Consider the following 17,523-nt stretch of genomic DNA (forward strand, 5'->3'; position numbering starts at 1 on the left):
GTGGCTCATTCTTTATCTCTGTTGCGTATTGCACAATGGCTGGCACACATGCTGGTAGAATAAATCAATGCCCATTAGCTTTGTCTCATGGGAAAGGTCCTGGAAACCGTAAGATTTAAAATTTTTCTGTAACAAATCAATGGGGTTACAACTATGCACACAAATTGATTTAACCATTTCAACTGAATTAGCCTGTAATTTGAGTAAAAAAAAAAGAAAGAAAGAAAAGGTACTGATACGATGTCACAATTTACGTATCTGCCAGTTAAAAAGTTGTATTTCAAAACAGTGCATGAGATATGGGGTGGGGGTGGGGTAGGAAGATTAAAAACCTTCCAACTATTAAGCACAACTCTCATCTTTGTTCAGCTCATATTGTACAATAAATTTAATACTGAAAAGTCAAAGTAACCATTTAACTGAAATGACCATCTAAAAAAAGTACAAACCCAGCGTTTCACCTGAAATGATTAGGACGCCAGGATATGGAGCCGGACTGCGTTTCCTGGAAACAGTTTATGGGTCAAGCAGACACTGGTTGATGGCAACTTAATTTTGCAAACTACTTCTTATGATGCATGGCAAAAAATAGTCTCCTCCTTAATAGTAACTGCACTTTACTACCTGCAAAGCTGAACAAGGGGGAGGGAACAAGGGGAAGCGATTAACAACTGTGACGTGAGGTTGAAAGGGTTCTGCTGAAGGTCATGGTGTCACTTAGTCACTGTATTCTCCAATTTCAAACAAGGCGCACAGCGACTCCTTGGCGGTACTACTTTTGTTAGTGGAGACCCGACTGATAAAGTACAGGGCTGATGGAGACGCACTGGTGTCTGAGGCCACAGCAGGGGCCTCTGGCCACCTCTCCCACTGACTCAGTTATCTGAATCCCAGGGAAGGTGTGACTTAATTTACTCATCTAGTCACTGATGGGGAAGTTGGAACAAAGGTCCATCTGGGTCCATCAGCGGCAATTCCTTCCTAATCTGCTTACTGCAGCAGAGAGCGAAAAAGCGAGGACGGCCCATCCTGCCTAAAGCAGGTGATCCTGGGAAGCAAAACAGAAGAGAGAAAGACGTGGCCATGTTGCGTTTTTAGTGCAGTGAGTGTTGACACATTCACCCTGCACAGCAGAGAAGAGGCCAAATGACTACCAAGCTCTCACCAATCACACGAGTTATCCTTTATCCTTCTCCTAAGGGAAGCAGCAAGTAAAGGATACAAGAGAGGCAGAAGTATGCCACTGAGGAGGAGGAGGAGTCGGTAGAAGTTTCTAATGTGATGGCTCTGTGGGGGTGGGGAGGGGAACAAGCTTTCTCTCCAGACAGACTCCCAGGCTGACATCATGATGTTATCATAACATGGAACATGCTGGAAGAGCATATAAACATTCCAGTATACCAAAAATGCTGGAGAAACATTGTACGAACACAAGGCTCCATTAGTCCCATGACTCCAGGCCCGGCGTGTTCCCACGATCCCACTTAGATGAAAAATAAATTCTGTCTCACTGTCACAAGAAAGCCAAGGAGAAAGTGAGGGCTACGAGGAAAGGCAGAGAGAAAAGGCACACAACCCAGATGCCAAATAGTTACGGCAACCTCTTTCTCTCCAAACCAACCTCCCCTCCCAACAGCACCACTCCCCAGCGTCTGCGGGAATTGTAGAGTCACCGAGGGACAGAGCTGGAAGGAACCTCGGCGGCCACAGCAAACGCAGGCCTGTCATTTCACCAGTGTTCCCACTCAAGCCCAGAGAGGTTCAATAGCTTGTCTGAGCTTACATAACTAAGTAGTGGCACAGCAGGCTGGGCAGCCCGTGCCCTTGATTTAGTTCCATCTTTCTTCTTCCTTCCTCAAACACTCACTAAGTCCTGTCTGTTTTCCCTCCTCATGTTTCCTCTACCTGTTCTTTTCTCCCCACTGCTACTGTTTTTATCCAAGTCTAGAACTTCAAGCTCTTTCATCAGAATCATTGCAACAAGTTCAAATCCTCTGGGCGTTTGGGACTTTTCTGCCTCTGAAATCACTTCTCATTCTGCCTCCATAGTGAACCCTGCTCTGGGCGGTGGGTCGCACCATTCTGCCCCTGCTCTTTTCCCCTTGCCAGCCTGTCCCACGCAAGGGCTGCTCTGTCGCCTGGCTCTCAGAACGAAGGAGAAGGAAGCAACGCTAAAGGTGAGCCACTGGACACGCAGGATGTGAGAGAAGTAAATGTCGCCACTGAGCTTTTTGGGGCATTTACATATCCCTCGCGCTTATAACAGTGCTTGCACAAAGAAGGCACTCGATAGATATATATCTTTTTACTGAATGAATCATGATCTCATTAATCCTCCCAGTAAGCTTATCTTAGACACTATTATCATCTCCATTTTGCTGATGGGAAAACCAAGGCCTAGGGAGCTGAAATAGTAGGGCCAAGGTTACACAGCTAGTCGGTGGTGAGACTGGGACTCAGACCCAGGCCCTCTGACTCCAAAGCCCGAATTCTTTCACCAGCGCATCACAGTGATGCTGAGACCGCTTAAAACTGTCCAAGTTTGAAACACACATTTGGTTTTTAATTATGTATTATCTTACTGTTGTCTGATTACTTCATCTGTGATAACCCTGACTGGTTATAAGTGCCATTGCCACTTGGTCGTAAACAACTCGCAGGCAAGTTATCCATTCCCTCACAAGCCTAAGCACTGCTCAAGGCTCAGGAAAGACTCGCTTTGACTGATGATGCTGGATTCAGGCCAAGAGCTCACCCTTCTCTCTTCCAGGCCTCAGGGAATCACGTGTGGCTTGAGCGCTCCTTAGCTTGACTCAGAATTCCAGAGGCAAACACTGAATCTGAAACACCTTTCAGGTCTGATGGAGACAAAACATAGGAAGGAGGAGGGCACGTCCTCTTTCTAGTCTTATCACTCAAAGGCAGGGAGGAAGAGAAACACCTTCCAGGCAGATTGTTTTAAAAGAAGAAAGGGAGTCAGCACATGGAGTGTCTATTCTGGGAAATAGCTCCGAATGACACATTGAGGCCCGCACCCTGCCTTTCCAGACAGCAGCCTGCACGACGGCTGGCTCACACAGGCTGCTGTTTTCCAACCATCCTCACAAGGCACGTAAGTCTGAAGTTCACAGAGTGGCCACTGGCACGAAAGCGCCTCGGCAGCCCATCACTTGCCAAGGACTGAGAAAGAGCACCGTCCGATCTCTCCGGGGATTCTTTTGCCACAGTCCTAGGAGCACGGTTTTCTCCCTCCACAGCTCTCCCTGCTGCATCCCTGCCCCTCTCAGAAAGCTCAAACAGCAGGTAGGGCGTGTGTGCAGCTTTAAACGAAAACAGCAAAGAAACTAGCCCTGAATAGTCCGATTAAAACCCCTCTTTAGAGCTGATGTGCACAGGGGAACTTTTATTTTTTAATATTTATTTACTGAATATTTTACATTAATTAAATTATGTATTTATTCATTTCAGTGCAAGCCTACAATGGTGATTTGAAGGTGGCAGTAGACAGAGGTGGCTAAGAACATAGACTCTTTAGCCAGATGGCTTTGGTCCAAACCCTGGCTCTTTATCATTTACTGGCTGTGTGACCTTGGACCAATTATTTCCTCTTTCCATTTTAAATTTTCCTCATCTGGAAAATGGGGGTGGTAATAGTCTCTTCTCCTATAAGGATACCGTAAGGATTAAATGCAATCGTGACACAACACTCAGAATAGCATCTGGCACATAGTCAGTCCTCAGTGTTAGCTGTTACGGCCATAAGCCTTACCGTGTTTTCCCGAAAATAAGACCTAGCTGGGCCATCAGCTCTAATGTGTCTTTTGGAGCAAAAACTAATATAAGACCCGGTATTGTATTGTATTATATTACATTATAAGATTGGGTCTTATAGTAAAATAAGACCGGGTCTTATATTAATTTTTGCTCCAAAAGATGCATTAGAGCTGAATGTCTGGGTAGGTCTTATTTTCGGGGAAACACGGTGTTATCTAAGGAACAGCCTAGGGTTCATGAGTCCCATTCAGTCATTTTCCAAGTTTGGAACACGGCAAAGTGCAGTTAGCAAACGGTATAACAGACCTGCTATGTGTTGGTGAGATAAAGAAAAATCAAGTACAGATGTTGCCACTCAGAAGCTCACAGGCTGTTGGGGTGAGAGAGCATATGTATAATTATAAAACAGAGAAGGAAGTGGCTAAATCCAAAACTGAACTATGAAAACTAGATGATCAAAGGATTCGTGGAAGAAGAGGGATCAAAGCTGGACCTTGAAGAAGAGGGAGGAGTTGTACCGATGACGAAGCAGACATCCAGCTGAGGCTCCACAATAGCAGAGCTCAAGAGGCAGCATGGACACTGCCCATCAGGGTGGCCCCAGAGCGGGACACCGTCTCCCCAAGCTCTGTAAGGAGGCTGAGGCTGTCCCCTGCCCTCTTCACTTACCTGGGCTTCTTTCAGTAACTTCCCCTTAGCTACCTATGGAACATTAGCACAGCTCTCTGTTACGCAGATGAAAGATGACCACTAACACAGAGCTGCAAACCCAGGCCAGCATTCACGTGTGAAGTGCTTAGCACTCACCAGGCACTTAGTAAGTATGCCATAAGCGGACTCCATTATAATTTTACTAACTACCATCACAGGAAATCAGTTCTCTCCCCCCCCACCATCGTCTTTACAGAGAAGCAACACTGGTAATCTGAGTGACAGTGCAGAAAGAACTGAAGGACCCCGGCGGACGCAGGAAGGCTCGATTCTCTCAGCCCCACCCTGCAGAGCCATAGCCTCCTCTACTGAAACTTCTCTGGGTACTACAACCTGTCTCAGCCATCGGGTTGTCTCCAGAAGCAGGTAACAGCCCGTCCCCCTCGGTACCTCCTCCCCTCAACCTGGGAGGAGAGAGCAGCAGGTTAGGCTGATGGAATCGTCTAGTCTTCCTCTTCATGAAGAAACCATCTCCCTGTCCGTCTTTTGTGTAAACGACTAGATTTGGTAAGGAATTTCACTGCTGTAGGATCCGTGCTACAAGTGACAATACAACTTACAGCAATTAGAAATTTTTGCCGCATTACCTGTCACTTTCTATTGTGAAAAGAAATGTTTCAGGATGACAAGTGCCTCCATTGGCAAGTCGTAAGAAAGGCGGCTCCTTTAAGGAGGTACGGGGAGGAGGTTGGCACCACTCAGACGGCTACCGAGGCCGAGTGGCCAGGGGCAGAAGACAGCAAAGGGAAGGACTCTCTGAACGGACTCCTGACCACCTGGGGGACACACAGTGTTTAAGACAGGAAGGTCAGTTTCTCTAAGTCAATCTGGCAACTGCACAGTATGAGGCTTTCTCATTGCAACTGGCATGAAGGTTAGATCTGGTCTTTGTAATGACAGTGTGACTGTGTATTTAAACACAATTTGGCATGTTCTGAGAAACAAAACAAGACTGAGAATAATGAAGGGAAGACTTTCTCATCATTAAGGTAGACTTGCCTAAGTCAACTGCCCCTATGTATTTTAATATTAGTTGGTTCTTAGCAAAAATTATGATGCATAAGCATCATTTCACATAGTCATTTGGGAACCATATGGCTTGGGCCAGCTGTTCTTTAGGCCAGAGTCTGAGGATGAATGAAAAGGCCTCCTAGGCTTATGATTCTAACATTGCCAGGGCAGAGTCTCTGCCAAGTCTTAAGGGTACAGAGCTGCAGAAAAACACTACAGAAATGGGTTTGTGTCAATTCCCTACCAGTGCTACCCTTGAGGGGATCAGGCTCTGAAAGTTACACACAGGCTTTCTCCTCCATGTCTGCAACAACTTATTATTTTCAAAGGACTCAAATACATTTGCTCATTTAATCCTCAGCGCCCCCCCCCCCAAAATCCTATCACCTTGTTGGCCCCATTTTGTGGACAACAAAAGCAGACTCCCAAATAATGGCTGAAGGCAAATAACCTGTGCAAGGTGACAGATTAAGAATGTCATCAAGTGAATCTAAGGTTTTCCTATTTCCAAACCAGGGTTCACTCCACAACTTAGAAAACAGGGTTTCCACAGTTATTTATTCCAAAAATTAATTGTGTGCCTATAATGTTCTAGGCACTGAGAATACAGTGGTGAAAAAGACAAAGCTCTCAAGGTACTCATGACACTTATTTTCTAATGGGGAAGAAAGAAAAGAGTAACTAAAATACATTATACATTTTCAGGTAGTGACCAGTCTACGCAGATAACCATAGCAGAGTAAGGAATGACAGTCTAAAGAGGTAACATGTCAGCAGAGGATTGGATAAAGTGAGAATGAGCCACGTGACCTGGGGACGAAGCACAGAGGCCCCAAAGCAGGAAGGAACGCCTCGCCTGTGTGTGGAACGTAAGAATGCAATGGGCTGAAGCGAGCAAAGGGGTGGCACGGGCACGAGGACGGAGAGCGAGGGGGAGCCCCATCTCAGATGGTTTCAGAGGCCGCTGCCACCCAGGTTATTCTGAAGCAAATTCCAGACATGATAGAACTGATACAGGAACATTCTAAATGGAAGAATTGCATGATCCCCTTTGTATCCTAAAGATCACGCTAGTGTCTATGTGAACAAAAAAAAGGGGGGATGGAGGTGGATGGGGGAAGGATGAGTAAGAGTGGCAACAGGAGGATTCTTGGGGAGAAATGATGTGGCTTGGACGAGAAGGATGTGGTGATGGTGGTGAGAAGTTCTTGGATTTGACGTATATTTGAGGGTCCAGCTGACAGGATTTGCTGATTAACTGGATATAGAATGTGAAGAATGATTCCTAGGTTACTTGCCTGAGACACAATGATCCCATTTACTAGGAAGGAGCAGTCATGGGCAGAAGCATGTTGGAGAGGGAGGAGAAAACAAGACTTACATTTTGAACAAAAGCAGCTACGAGAGCAAAGCCATCGGACGTAGAAGAAGAACGGACTTCAAGTTCTGACTATTGCCATGTCCAGCGCTAGTTGGCTAACCTTGGACAAGTCACTTACTCTCATTCCATTTCCTCATCTACGTAACACAGGGATAGGAAAACCACTTTTCAGGTTTCTTAGAATAAGGAAATGAGAAGTCTGTGTGCACTCAGTAAATTGTAAAGGTGCTGAATCAGGGTTCGTTCTCTTCTTCCTTGGTTACTTCTAGTAAATGTTTATTTTAAAAACTTACATATGAACGACTCTCAAGTTGTAAATACAATTATGTCTTAACAAATACCATTACAAACACTTGTGACTTTTATATCATCGAATCCTACTTCACTTGTTTAGTGCTTTATACTTTTGAAGGGTACACAGCGTCATTTACATTTCTTACTTGCATTTCTTATACACCATCATTCACATGTACTCTCTCATTTGATCCTTAACCCAGACAGAGTGGGTGCCATTGCCCCAAGATGACTGCTGAGAAAACGGAGGGACAGAGAGGTTCCACGGAAGGCCTGACATCACAGACCTACTCACAGCTTTATTACTCCATGGGACTTGTGGAACTGTAAAATGCAGGAAACTCAGCAGCATTTACCAAACTTACTGGACCATGTAACCTTGGTTTAGAAGAGTAAATTAACAACTCAGATAATTAGTCGTCAGTCTCATATACCTGGGAAGCCCTGACTTGCAGGATTTCCATTTATGACTGCATGTGCCATGCGCCTTTTTAGTAGGCTGCGGGATCTTTAAGTTTGCCAAGTTACAGCCCCTGCAATGTGGAAGAGTCACCAATCGTTATATATCACGCACCATGAAAACAAGGCCTAGGTTTTGTTTTGATTTCTACCACAGCTCCAGCATCTAGCACTTTCTGGCACATAGCAGACACTTGATAAAATTTGTTAAACAAATGAACAAAGGAATGAAACTTGAAAAAAATGACAGAAGGTAATGCTGATTTCAGAACGAGTGGCCACACTGTTTTTCTGTCTTCAGTGATTTCAATTTCCATATCTAGAGTTGTACACGGGGCTTAATTCATTTTCTTAGAACAGAAGATTGAGAATTCTTCCAACTGCCGTTTGCATCATGACCACGCACTAACCTAGTAAGAGAACGGTTATGCTGCTCTTTGCTGATGAATAGCACATTAACGAGACCTCCTGGAAATAACTCCACCTCTACTAGGCAGGCAAAATTGCATTTTCCAGCGTAATTATTGTCAGCTGAGCTCCCAAATTTTGATATGAACTGTTTCACTTGCAAAGGCATCAACTTGTTTGTCAAACCTCCGGAAAACCGAGCGGAAGCTGATGGTTTTACGTAGTGATTATCTACCTACACTTCTCTTTTCATCTATCTGCTGCACATTTTCTACCAGTTAGACGGACTGGGCAAGTTTTATTTCCTATAACAAGTTTGAAGAGAGGATCTAATGGGTTTCTTTAAAATGTGTTTTTAAATTATATACCACTTACATGCCCCAATCCCTACTTGAGATTCTAGAATGTAAGCTTTTTGAGGGTATACACCTGAATATTTTGTTGAAAACTATATTCCTAGCACCAAACACAATGCCTGGAACAAAGCAGGTGTTCCATAAACACACTGAATAAATGCTGTTTCTCCTCCCACTGAGACTCACTGTTTTAAAGTTAAATCTCTTTCTTTCCCTCTCCCCCCAACATATCTCTCTCTTTCTCCTTTTGTTCTCTTGCTCTCTCTGGAATAAAGGCAAGTTTCGCTATACACTATGGCATTTTCCCCATGAAAAATACATAAACCATAGAAGTTTGGTTAAAATATGTCATTAGAGGAGTTCTGGACAGTCTCTTCGTATTGTGTAATGTCACCACGTCACCTCCTCTTCCAAGCCCTAACCTGCCCTGTGCCACAGAACTCACACAATCACCTGATCAGGGTTTGGGACGTAGGGCTAATCCATGACCTGGAAGTCTGAAGGATCTCAAAAGCACGGTATGATCTTCTCCAATATTAGTCATTCAGTAATTTTTATTTTTTGGCTGACCTTACTCTACTAGAAAAATATTATTTTCCTTTTTATTGTAAACTGTTTATATCTACTTAAGTCTGATTTTTCTCCCTCTATATTGGGACCATGACTTTCCTATAAAGCAGTATAGGTTTTATTTCTTAAATACAAATGAACAGGCTAATAGGATTCAGTACATTGACTTACTAGCCCTGTAAACTTGGGCAAGGTACTGAACATATCTAAGCCTGATATGAGAATAATAATAGCAACGTCCTCCTAGGTTGTTGTAATGATTAAACGAGATAGATAATCCCTGTGGCATGCTCAGCTTGCTTTCAGTATTACAGTCTCTGAGGGGTTGACACACTACCGTGATGAACAAGGACCTAAACGAACCCATCACCTCTACAAGTTTTCTTTTTATTTTCTTTCTAAAAGGTCACTCTACCCCACTCCATCCATAGAAGGAGACATTTACAACAGGTACGCTTTGTGGGTCCTGAATATCCCCAAACATGACTTCTTCTTGCAGAGTTTAGATGGCATTTCTGGACTGCTTCTGGTTGGGTGATGTCCTTTAGGACAGTCATTCATCTGGTAGCCTGCATTTCTTTCCACAGCCTGTGTAACGTTCCTCTTTCCTCATCTGGTTCCTCAAAGAGTCTTGGTTGGCCAGGGACTCAACCCTTCCTTTGAGTTTGTCAAAAATTCCTAGCCAGAGGATGAGCGCTGAATTCTAGGGGCACGCTGGGCTGGACATCTGCGCCCGGCCGTTTCATCTATAAATTCGACAGTAATGGCTGAGTGTTCCCTCCTGAAACAACCATGCCCCCTTTCTCTCCCCGCCCCACCACATCCCCCAGTTAATTATCAGTTCTGGGTTTAAACTGCTTGCCTCTCCTGCTGTTGCCATGACAACGGTTGGCCTGCACCTGCCACTGGGTGAACAGTATCGCCTTCAGAAGAGGCGATGGCAGTTGCTGGCTCCACGAAAGCCAGGGAGCAAACTAATGTTTACCTGTCTGGGGAGAGAAGTTCCTGCTCACTCCCTCTTAGGCATTTTCCTGGCAAGCTTCACCTCAACTTCCTGCTCAGATAAACTGCTTGTTGGCATTCAACAAAGAAAGTGAAAATTCTTCTGATTAAAAATGCCAAATCCCTATTGGTGTTGTCACAATTCCATCCATTAATTTTACTTATTCCCAGCCAAGATGTTAGAGAACATGAATCTTCCGTCTCCTGAGAAAGGCGATGTGGTGCAGTGGCTGAAAGCATAGAATTTTAAGCCTGATAGGTCTGGGTTCTAATCCCGGTCGAGTCACTGTGTAACTGTGACCATGGCTTACCCACTTACCCTCTTAGAATATCAATTTCCTCATCTAGAAAAAGAGGATTAGAATAACTATACCTCACAGAGTTGTTTTAAAGCTTTGAAATAATATATGTAGGTCTAGCTCCTATCCAATGTTCAACACACAGGCGGGCGTCACTCTTCCTGCTGTTTAGCTGTTAATCCTGGGCGACCCTGAAGATCAGGGCAAAGTTGGCGGCATGGTCCGTTTGAACTGGTCCTTGTCTGAGAGGCATTACCTGTGCAGGTAGGATAAAGCAGCACACTGCCCCCACTGCATCTAGACCACGATGCATATAGCAGCCGGGGGCAGCTGACAAATGCTTCTCTCCCTACCTTCAGTGCAATTCTGTCTGCTCCTCCTTCTCAGCACTGTTTTTCTCATGCTCAATCTCACTTGCCTTTAAATAGAATTGATGGAACCAGAGGGGAAGGAGACATGTACTCACCAAGGAAACAAAATGCTTTTCTGTTTTACAACCATATTGCAACCTACGGGGAACAACGGGTAGTGGTGGCTAAGGAGTGGGGGGAATGAGGCATTTATGTAAGAAACTGTTTTCTTCCCTGAAATCCCTGCTTGTGGATGAGAAAACATTTTATGAACCTATAACCACTCCGAGTTTGGTCGTGAGGCCAAACAAGCATGAGCACATGAATACCGCTCTTTGGCACAGACCTTACCATTTAGGGTACCCTAGGTTTATCTCAGCCTTTGGTCACCTTTCTTAAAGGTGTGAGCTACCTCCCTGCAGTTCTAATTTTAAAGAAACCTGCACTCATTGACTATAAACTTCATACCAACTTGAAAAAAAAAAAGACACAAACAAACAAAAAACCCCACAGCAGTTTCTGCTTCTGGCGTATGTTGCAGACACCTGGGGTGGGTTTCTGGGTAAAGAGGTGAATGTAGCTCACATGACAGAACTTACAAAAACAAGAAGGGTCCTTGGAAGCTGTTGGGAGATCACTGACCTCGTGTCCGTCTCTCACTGGGAGGAAGTGAGAGACGGCTAGAGACCAGCAGCTTTCTCCTAAAATGAAAAAGTTACCACTAACAACAATTCTGCTGTGGCCGCCATGGGTGAGGGGCAGACCGATGACATCAAATTCAGTTAGTCCTCAAACACAGCCTGCAGTTCTGTGACTTCCTAAAACCCACTGTGCTTGCTGCCGGCTCCAAATGGCTACGGAAACAAACGAGGAAGGAGAGAACTGGCTCCAGCCAGGCTCCTCAGCACCGGATCTAACTCAGGGACAAATGTGACCCAATTTAATTATTTGACTAGCTTAGAAACATCTATAGCCTTAAATCTATTTGCAAAATGTTGGTGCTTTAGTATTCCTTTTCTCATTTAGAGGGAACTACGCAGATAACTACTTTCCACACTTGGTTTTAAATTAGAGGAAGGCAGGAGCTGTCAAAATAGGGGTATAAATAAGACACATCAAACAAACAATTCCCTCTTACAAACTACTTTGTCTCAGTTGCTTGTCTTGCCATCCAGAAGAAACCAAAAGGATCGCACTTTCCATGTTTCATCGCGACGAAGGACAATGCTTCATTGTCTTTTAGGTGGATGGGTTACTTTGATGGGGAAATTGAGTTAAGCAAAGGGAAGCAAACCATCTACTTATAATAAATCATGAGACGTGACTACAGGAATCAACCCATAAGATTCAGAAGTCTGTCCATTTCCTCTATAGATGGGACAATGCTGCAGTCAAGAGGTAAAGTCTAACAGGAAAAGCCACAGACCTTTTGGTACCTATCACGGCATACCAGACCGTGTGCAAGGTGGACTCACACACCTTTTTGCCTGATCTCCCACCAGAGTCCACTCCTGCAGTTCCTCACCATTCCCCACACAGCACATCATGTTCGCTCCTCTGGGCCTTTAGACGTGTCAGTCTCTCTGCCTGAGTGTCCTTCCTACCCTGTCTATCTGGAAAAACCTACTCCTACCCACCGTCCAAGGTCCAGCACAAATGTGATTCTCTATCTGAGTGAGCTGTATCCTACTCTACATCCGACATATATTACAGAGAATCATTACAGTGCTGAGGTTAAGAGCCTGCATTCTCCAGTCGCACTACTTGAGTCTGAAATGCCGGCTCTCCCATTTTTTGGTGTGTGACCTCATGTATGGACCTGCATACTCAGTTTTCTCATCTCAGATGAGACATGAAGAAAATGCAGCAACCACTTATTAAGACTGATGTGAGAAATAAATGAGATTAACATATGTAAACGTTTAAAATACTTCCAGCACATAGTTGACACTCAATAAATGCTTCTTTCTAACGCTGCAATAAAATGTGAAGTTAAAGCTGTTTGCTTAGTTTTCTAGAGGTTCTTTAAATGCAGGGACACAGCCTTCATCACCTTCACATCCCAGAGGCCTTGCTTGGGGCCTGACAACACAGTAGACCCGCTGAAGATGTTTGTGAACAGATGAATGAAAGAATTCCTCTGCAATCTTTCCTGCCTAAGAAATGAGGGGACAGAGCTCCTAGAGGTGAATGCTCTCCTGATAAGCTCTCATAAGGCCACAGGTACGAACAAGGTTAGCCTGCCACACGGACATCATAACTGCTGTACGGGATGGCAAACAAGCGTTGGTTAGAGCAAAACCACAGCATGCGACGTGACATCCAGGCCCCTTTGTACTGGGCCTTTTTTCTTAGCATTATGAAGCCAGAAAAGGCAGGCAGATGTATGTTATAATACAGGCTGCTCCTAGCCAGCATTTCCAGTGTGAGGCAAATGGAATAAGCCCAAAGCACTTTGGTCAAAATGTCCAGCTGTGAATGGACTCTCTGGTTATATACCACACACAAAACAAAATAGAGTCGTGATTCTCACAGGCAAGTATCTGAAAATCAATTACTTCAGCAAGGAGCCTTGCCTTTGTTATAGACAGGCAGCAGGATACACAGCATGGCTCCATCCTTCATTTGGGTGACTAGAAGATAAACAATTCATATCAGCAGTGGAAAACAAAATCAGCTCAGGCTCCAAAAAAGGGAAATGTGACAGTTAAGAGACTCTCTACGCTAAAGGCCAACTTAGATGTTTGAACCCCACTTCTGTATAATAAGCAGCCCTGACAGTTTCACTCCATGTCACAAGTTATCAAAGCCGTTTTCTTTGGTTTCCAGGTAGGTCTTCTGAAATGAAGATAATGCAAAGCCAAACCATGAATTTACAATCAGAGGACTAAGTGTATATAGTCCCCTCTTATCTCTACAAACTAAGCTGTCAGGAAGACAAATGCCATATCTAAGAACATATGGTTATTATTTTAGAAGGGGGAAAAAGTACCTAGTATACAGCCCCAAGAAAATTAATTAAAAAAAGAGAGAGAAAAAATTTTAAAAATCTACCAAGTTATAGAATCTATAAGCAGAGTCTTTCCGCTCCATATTTATTATAAGACTATATTCCTCCAAAAAAAACTGGGTGGTAAACAGGGTGCCAAAAAGACTAGTGTTTACAGAGAAATAAAAACAGACTACAAAAAGACGGAGGCTAAGTGATTTGCCCAAGGTCACACAGTTGGTGGCGGGCAGACCGAGCACAGAAGGTGGGCCCGCTGACGCCATGGGCCCCTCCACAGAACCTGCACGTCCCCGTCTGATCACGGAAGCAGCATGGGTCAGAATCACACTGATCTCAGCAGGAGCTTTCTGCTTGAAATAAGAGCCAGCTCTGAAGATGAAAAATTCTACAGAAGTCTCAAGTATGGCTGTTCTATTAAAAAGCCATTTTCCTCTTAGTTTAAAAAAAAAAAATCACAGAAAATCTCAACAGCCAATCAAAATGTGATTGATCTCGCGCCTTTCTCCTCTGAGCACAAGAGTTGAAGGGTCCTTCCCTCTCCGACTTCCTCCCACTAGCAACAGCTTTCAAGCAGCAGATCCTACTGCCACCCCCCTCCTTGACTATATGTTACTTCTCAGCAGGATAGAGAAGGAGCCAATCTGTGAGGGAGCGAAGGCAAGATCTCCCGTAATAGCATAGAAAAGGCAGAAAATTGCTGCCCGAAGCGTAAATTACTTTTTTTTGCTTGAAGAAAAAAAAAGAATCACTCGGGGCTTCAAAGACGCCCTCTTAAAAGATGACTCCAGTGGTTACTATCCAAGCTTGACATGTTAGGACTTTGCTCCTTTGCGCTCTCCAAGGATCCTTGCCATCTAGGTGACTGTCCCCTGGATCTGCAGAGCAAACTACCAGCTGGAGGGCCTTCAGACCGCTGTTCTGTGGGGCCAGAGGGAAGCGTGGCTGGCTGCTCCTCGGGAAGTCTAGAAGCACCTCTTTTGCTGTTGACCCTCTGAGGACACTGTGAGAATGAGATGAAGAAATATCCCTTTGTAATGGTAGAGGCTAAGGAGAGGAGAAGCCGCTTGCAGGAAACAGAGGCCACAGCAATTCAATGTCAAAGTGAGAACTCCCAGGTTAGAGGAACAAGACCAAAGTGATCCTCAGGGGACTGTACGTCAACCCTCGGGCTTTCATTCCGGGCCACAGAGAGAAGTGTGCTGGCCTCCTGGAGACAGTCCGATGCTGGTGGAGGGCATGAGCCCTGAAGCCAGACAGTAGAGCCCTAGCTCTGCCCCTCACTCGCTGTGATCTAGGGCAAGCGAGCATTAATTGCCTCATTTTACAAGTAGGGTAGTAACTACATTACAAGCTTTACATGAGGATTAAATGAGAATATATATAAAGCACTGTACATGGTAAGCCTTCAGTAAATGGTAGCTATGATCACTATTATTGTTTATTAGCAGAACAACTACACAATAAAATTCAGGGCAAGGGAGAGACATAGCAAAAGTACAAATATTTGGCCACCTCATGTCAAACAGCTTAGGAAGTCAAAACTGAAAAGAGGAAAGAAGGCAGGGATCTTCCAGCTGGCAGGAAGAGAGGAAAACACAGATCTGTTACAGACTCATCCATTTCAATAGGACAGAATTTTCCTTTGTTCCTGCCACCGTGGAGAGTGGCTGGAATCCAATTCTCCTTGAACTTCTGTGCAAACAGCAGGAAAGTGGCTGTGTGGAAAGAATGCTCGCAAAGGAGGTGCAAGTGTAAGAATCCAAGCAGACCTGGAAGGCAGGCTCTCCAGGTTCATTTCTCTTCCAGGCCCTGTGTAGGCAGACCCATACTTCCTGCTGTCTCCCTTACACACGAAACCCTCATGTAATACTGTCAGCAATACAGAAGCCTTTGGAACGAACCTGTTTGGCTTATTGAGATGATGAAGTACGTATCGTAAATAAGAGAGCTTTCACATCAAAGGCCATCTCCCTGAAGTGTGAACTGGAACAAACTGAGCCAAATGGCAGCTCAACACAAGCAAACTGAATGGAACCAACAAGTATGAATTCAAAAGTTATTAAAAAGAAAATCTGACTCCTTCTTCCTCTTTCTGCCAAATTGGAACATGCTCTTCAAGTGCTCCTTGTACCAAAACAGGGTTCTGTCAAGTCCCAGTTTAACAGAATGTCTGACCACACCCTTGGAAGCCTGGATTGGGGGAAACAGCGTGACATTGTGGTTACTGGTAAAGAAACTCTGTGCCTCACCACTGTCTTGTGCAAACGACATGAAGGTATCTGCAATTCCGCTCCAAAGGCAATCTCTCACACTGAAGCACCTTTCCAGGGGGTTAAGCTCTTCATAAGGTCCCTGTATTCTTCTGACCGACATGACTCTGCCATGTGACCATAAAGCCAGATGAGCTGTCCATCCTAACCGGGCTCTCCTGAGACAGAAAGGCCATTTCTACCCTGCGGAGTCTGCACATTCCATCTGCTAAGGTGTTTTCTTTGTATGAGTCTTGTCTGAACTCTCTTCCTGGGAAAGAAGGGCTTGGGCTCTGTTTGGCCTAGATGTTAAGGAGCTAGAGCTAGTCTTGAGAGTAGAAGAGGTGAGTGCCAAGGAGATAATTCAAAGAGTGGGTCTAAACCAAAGGTCTGTACAAAATGCTGAAAACTTGGTCAATAGCTAGAGAAGCTGTTGATTGCCGCCCATCACCGCTAATGAGTCTAACTGGTCTTCCAAGCTCTAGTGTTCAAAATTCTTGAATGCCTTCCCACCGTCTGCAGGACAGAGCTCAAGTACCTGCAGGAGGCCTGCGAGGCCCTAAACATGTGGACTCTACTCTCTGTCCTCCACGGTTCTCTCGTCTAGAGCTTTTACACCAGTTGTGACCTCTGCCTAGGACAACCCCCAGCCCTGCTCCTCCTCTGGCGGCCTCCGCATCTTTCAGAACTCTGTCTACCTATAACCTGTTTTAGTACGCCTCCCCTTATCCTCCCAGACTGACTTCGGAGCCCTTCCTACAGCAGCCTAAGTTCCTTTATCATTGCACGACGCATAGCAGCCAGTGTGCCTGGCGATATGCTCATCTCTCCCACTAGACTCAGAATCCACGACGTCAGGGAGCACGTCTGTTTTTGTTACCATTATCTACCCAGTATATAGCACAGTGCCTGACACATGGTAGGATCATAAGAAAAGAAAGGGAGGGAGGAAGGGAGGAGAGAGGGAGGGAAAAAAGAAAGGAAGGGAGGGAGGGAGGAAATGAACCACAACTTAGAGGGAGCCTGCTCCCGAGAACAACTGGAAGATGAGGTTGAAAGGGATTCCCTGAAGCTCTGTAGGTTTAAAGCAGGGTGCCTGTGGCTTTACCACAGTGGACAAGGGGCTAGATCTGGGCCGAGAACCACAGTTCCCAAGGGAGGGAAGCACCAGGAGCTGTAGATGTGGGATAACATTTGGCACTAAGAAAGGAGCTCAGGATGTGGGAAGGGAGAAAGAAAAAGAAAAAGGAGCTATACTTGTTGGTTTGTAAATAAAACCAAAGGTTGAATCTTGGCTCCAGGAAAATAAACTCGGACAATTCTTTTAGCTTCTTTCAATGAGAAACTTGAACTAGATTAGCGATTTTCAAATGAGTTCTGAGGAACCCTTGGTTTCTGCAGAAATCCCTTAGGGTCTACTGTAATGAACAGAGGAGGTTCACCAGCAGATGTGGCCCCCACTTTAACCAGAAAAAAAATTATTTATACATTGGGATTCTACTTAAAGCCCATCTGAAAGAATAAATAAATAAATAAATAAATAAATAAATAAATAAATAAATAAATAAATAAAAGATGCTTCTGCTAAAACTGCTGCAGTTCTGAATAGCAGTGGCTTGGATGACCTCTCAATACCTCCCAGCTTTAAC

General features: G+C 44.7%; 1 protein-coding gene across 2 annotated transcripts in view; it reads right to left on the reverse strand.

The window, feature by feature from the left end:
- Positions 1–17,523, reverse strand: part of TRIM44 (tripartite motif containing 44) — a 102,327-nt gene that overhangs the window by 29,132 nt on the left and 55,672 nt on the right. Inside the window, exon 5 of one of the 2 annotated variants that reach the window (XM_033119430.1) lies at positions 14,382–14,625. The exons of the other annotated variant lie outside the window; for it this stretch is intronic. Within the exon in view, the coding sequence (XP_032975321.1) occupies positions 14,397–14,625 (229 nt within the window). The 3' untranslated portion in view covers positions 14,382–14,396. Of the gene's footprint in view, positions 1–14,381; positions 14,626–17,523 lie in introns of those variants that run through there. 2 annotated transcript variants of the gene reach the window in all.

This window comes from Rhinolophus ferrumequinum, chromosome 11 (assembly GCF_004115265.2).
Source record: "Rhinolophus ferrumequinum isolate MPI-CBG mRhiFer1 chromosome 11, mRhiFer1_v1.p, whole genome shotgun sequence".
Taxonomy (NCBI): Eukaryota; Metazoa; Chordata; class Mammalia; order Chiroptera; family Rhinolophidae; genus Rhinolophus; species Rhinolophus ferrumequinum.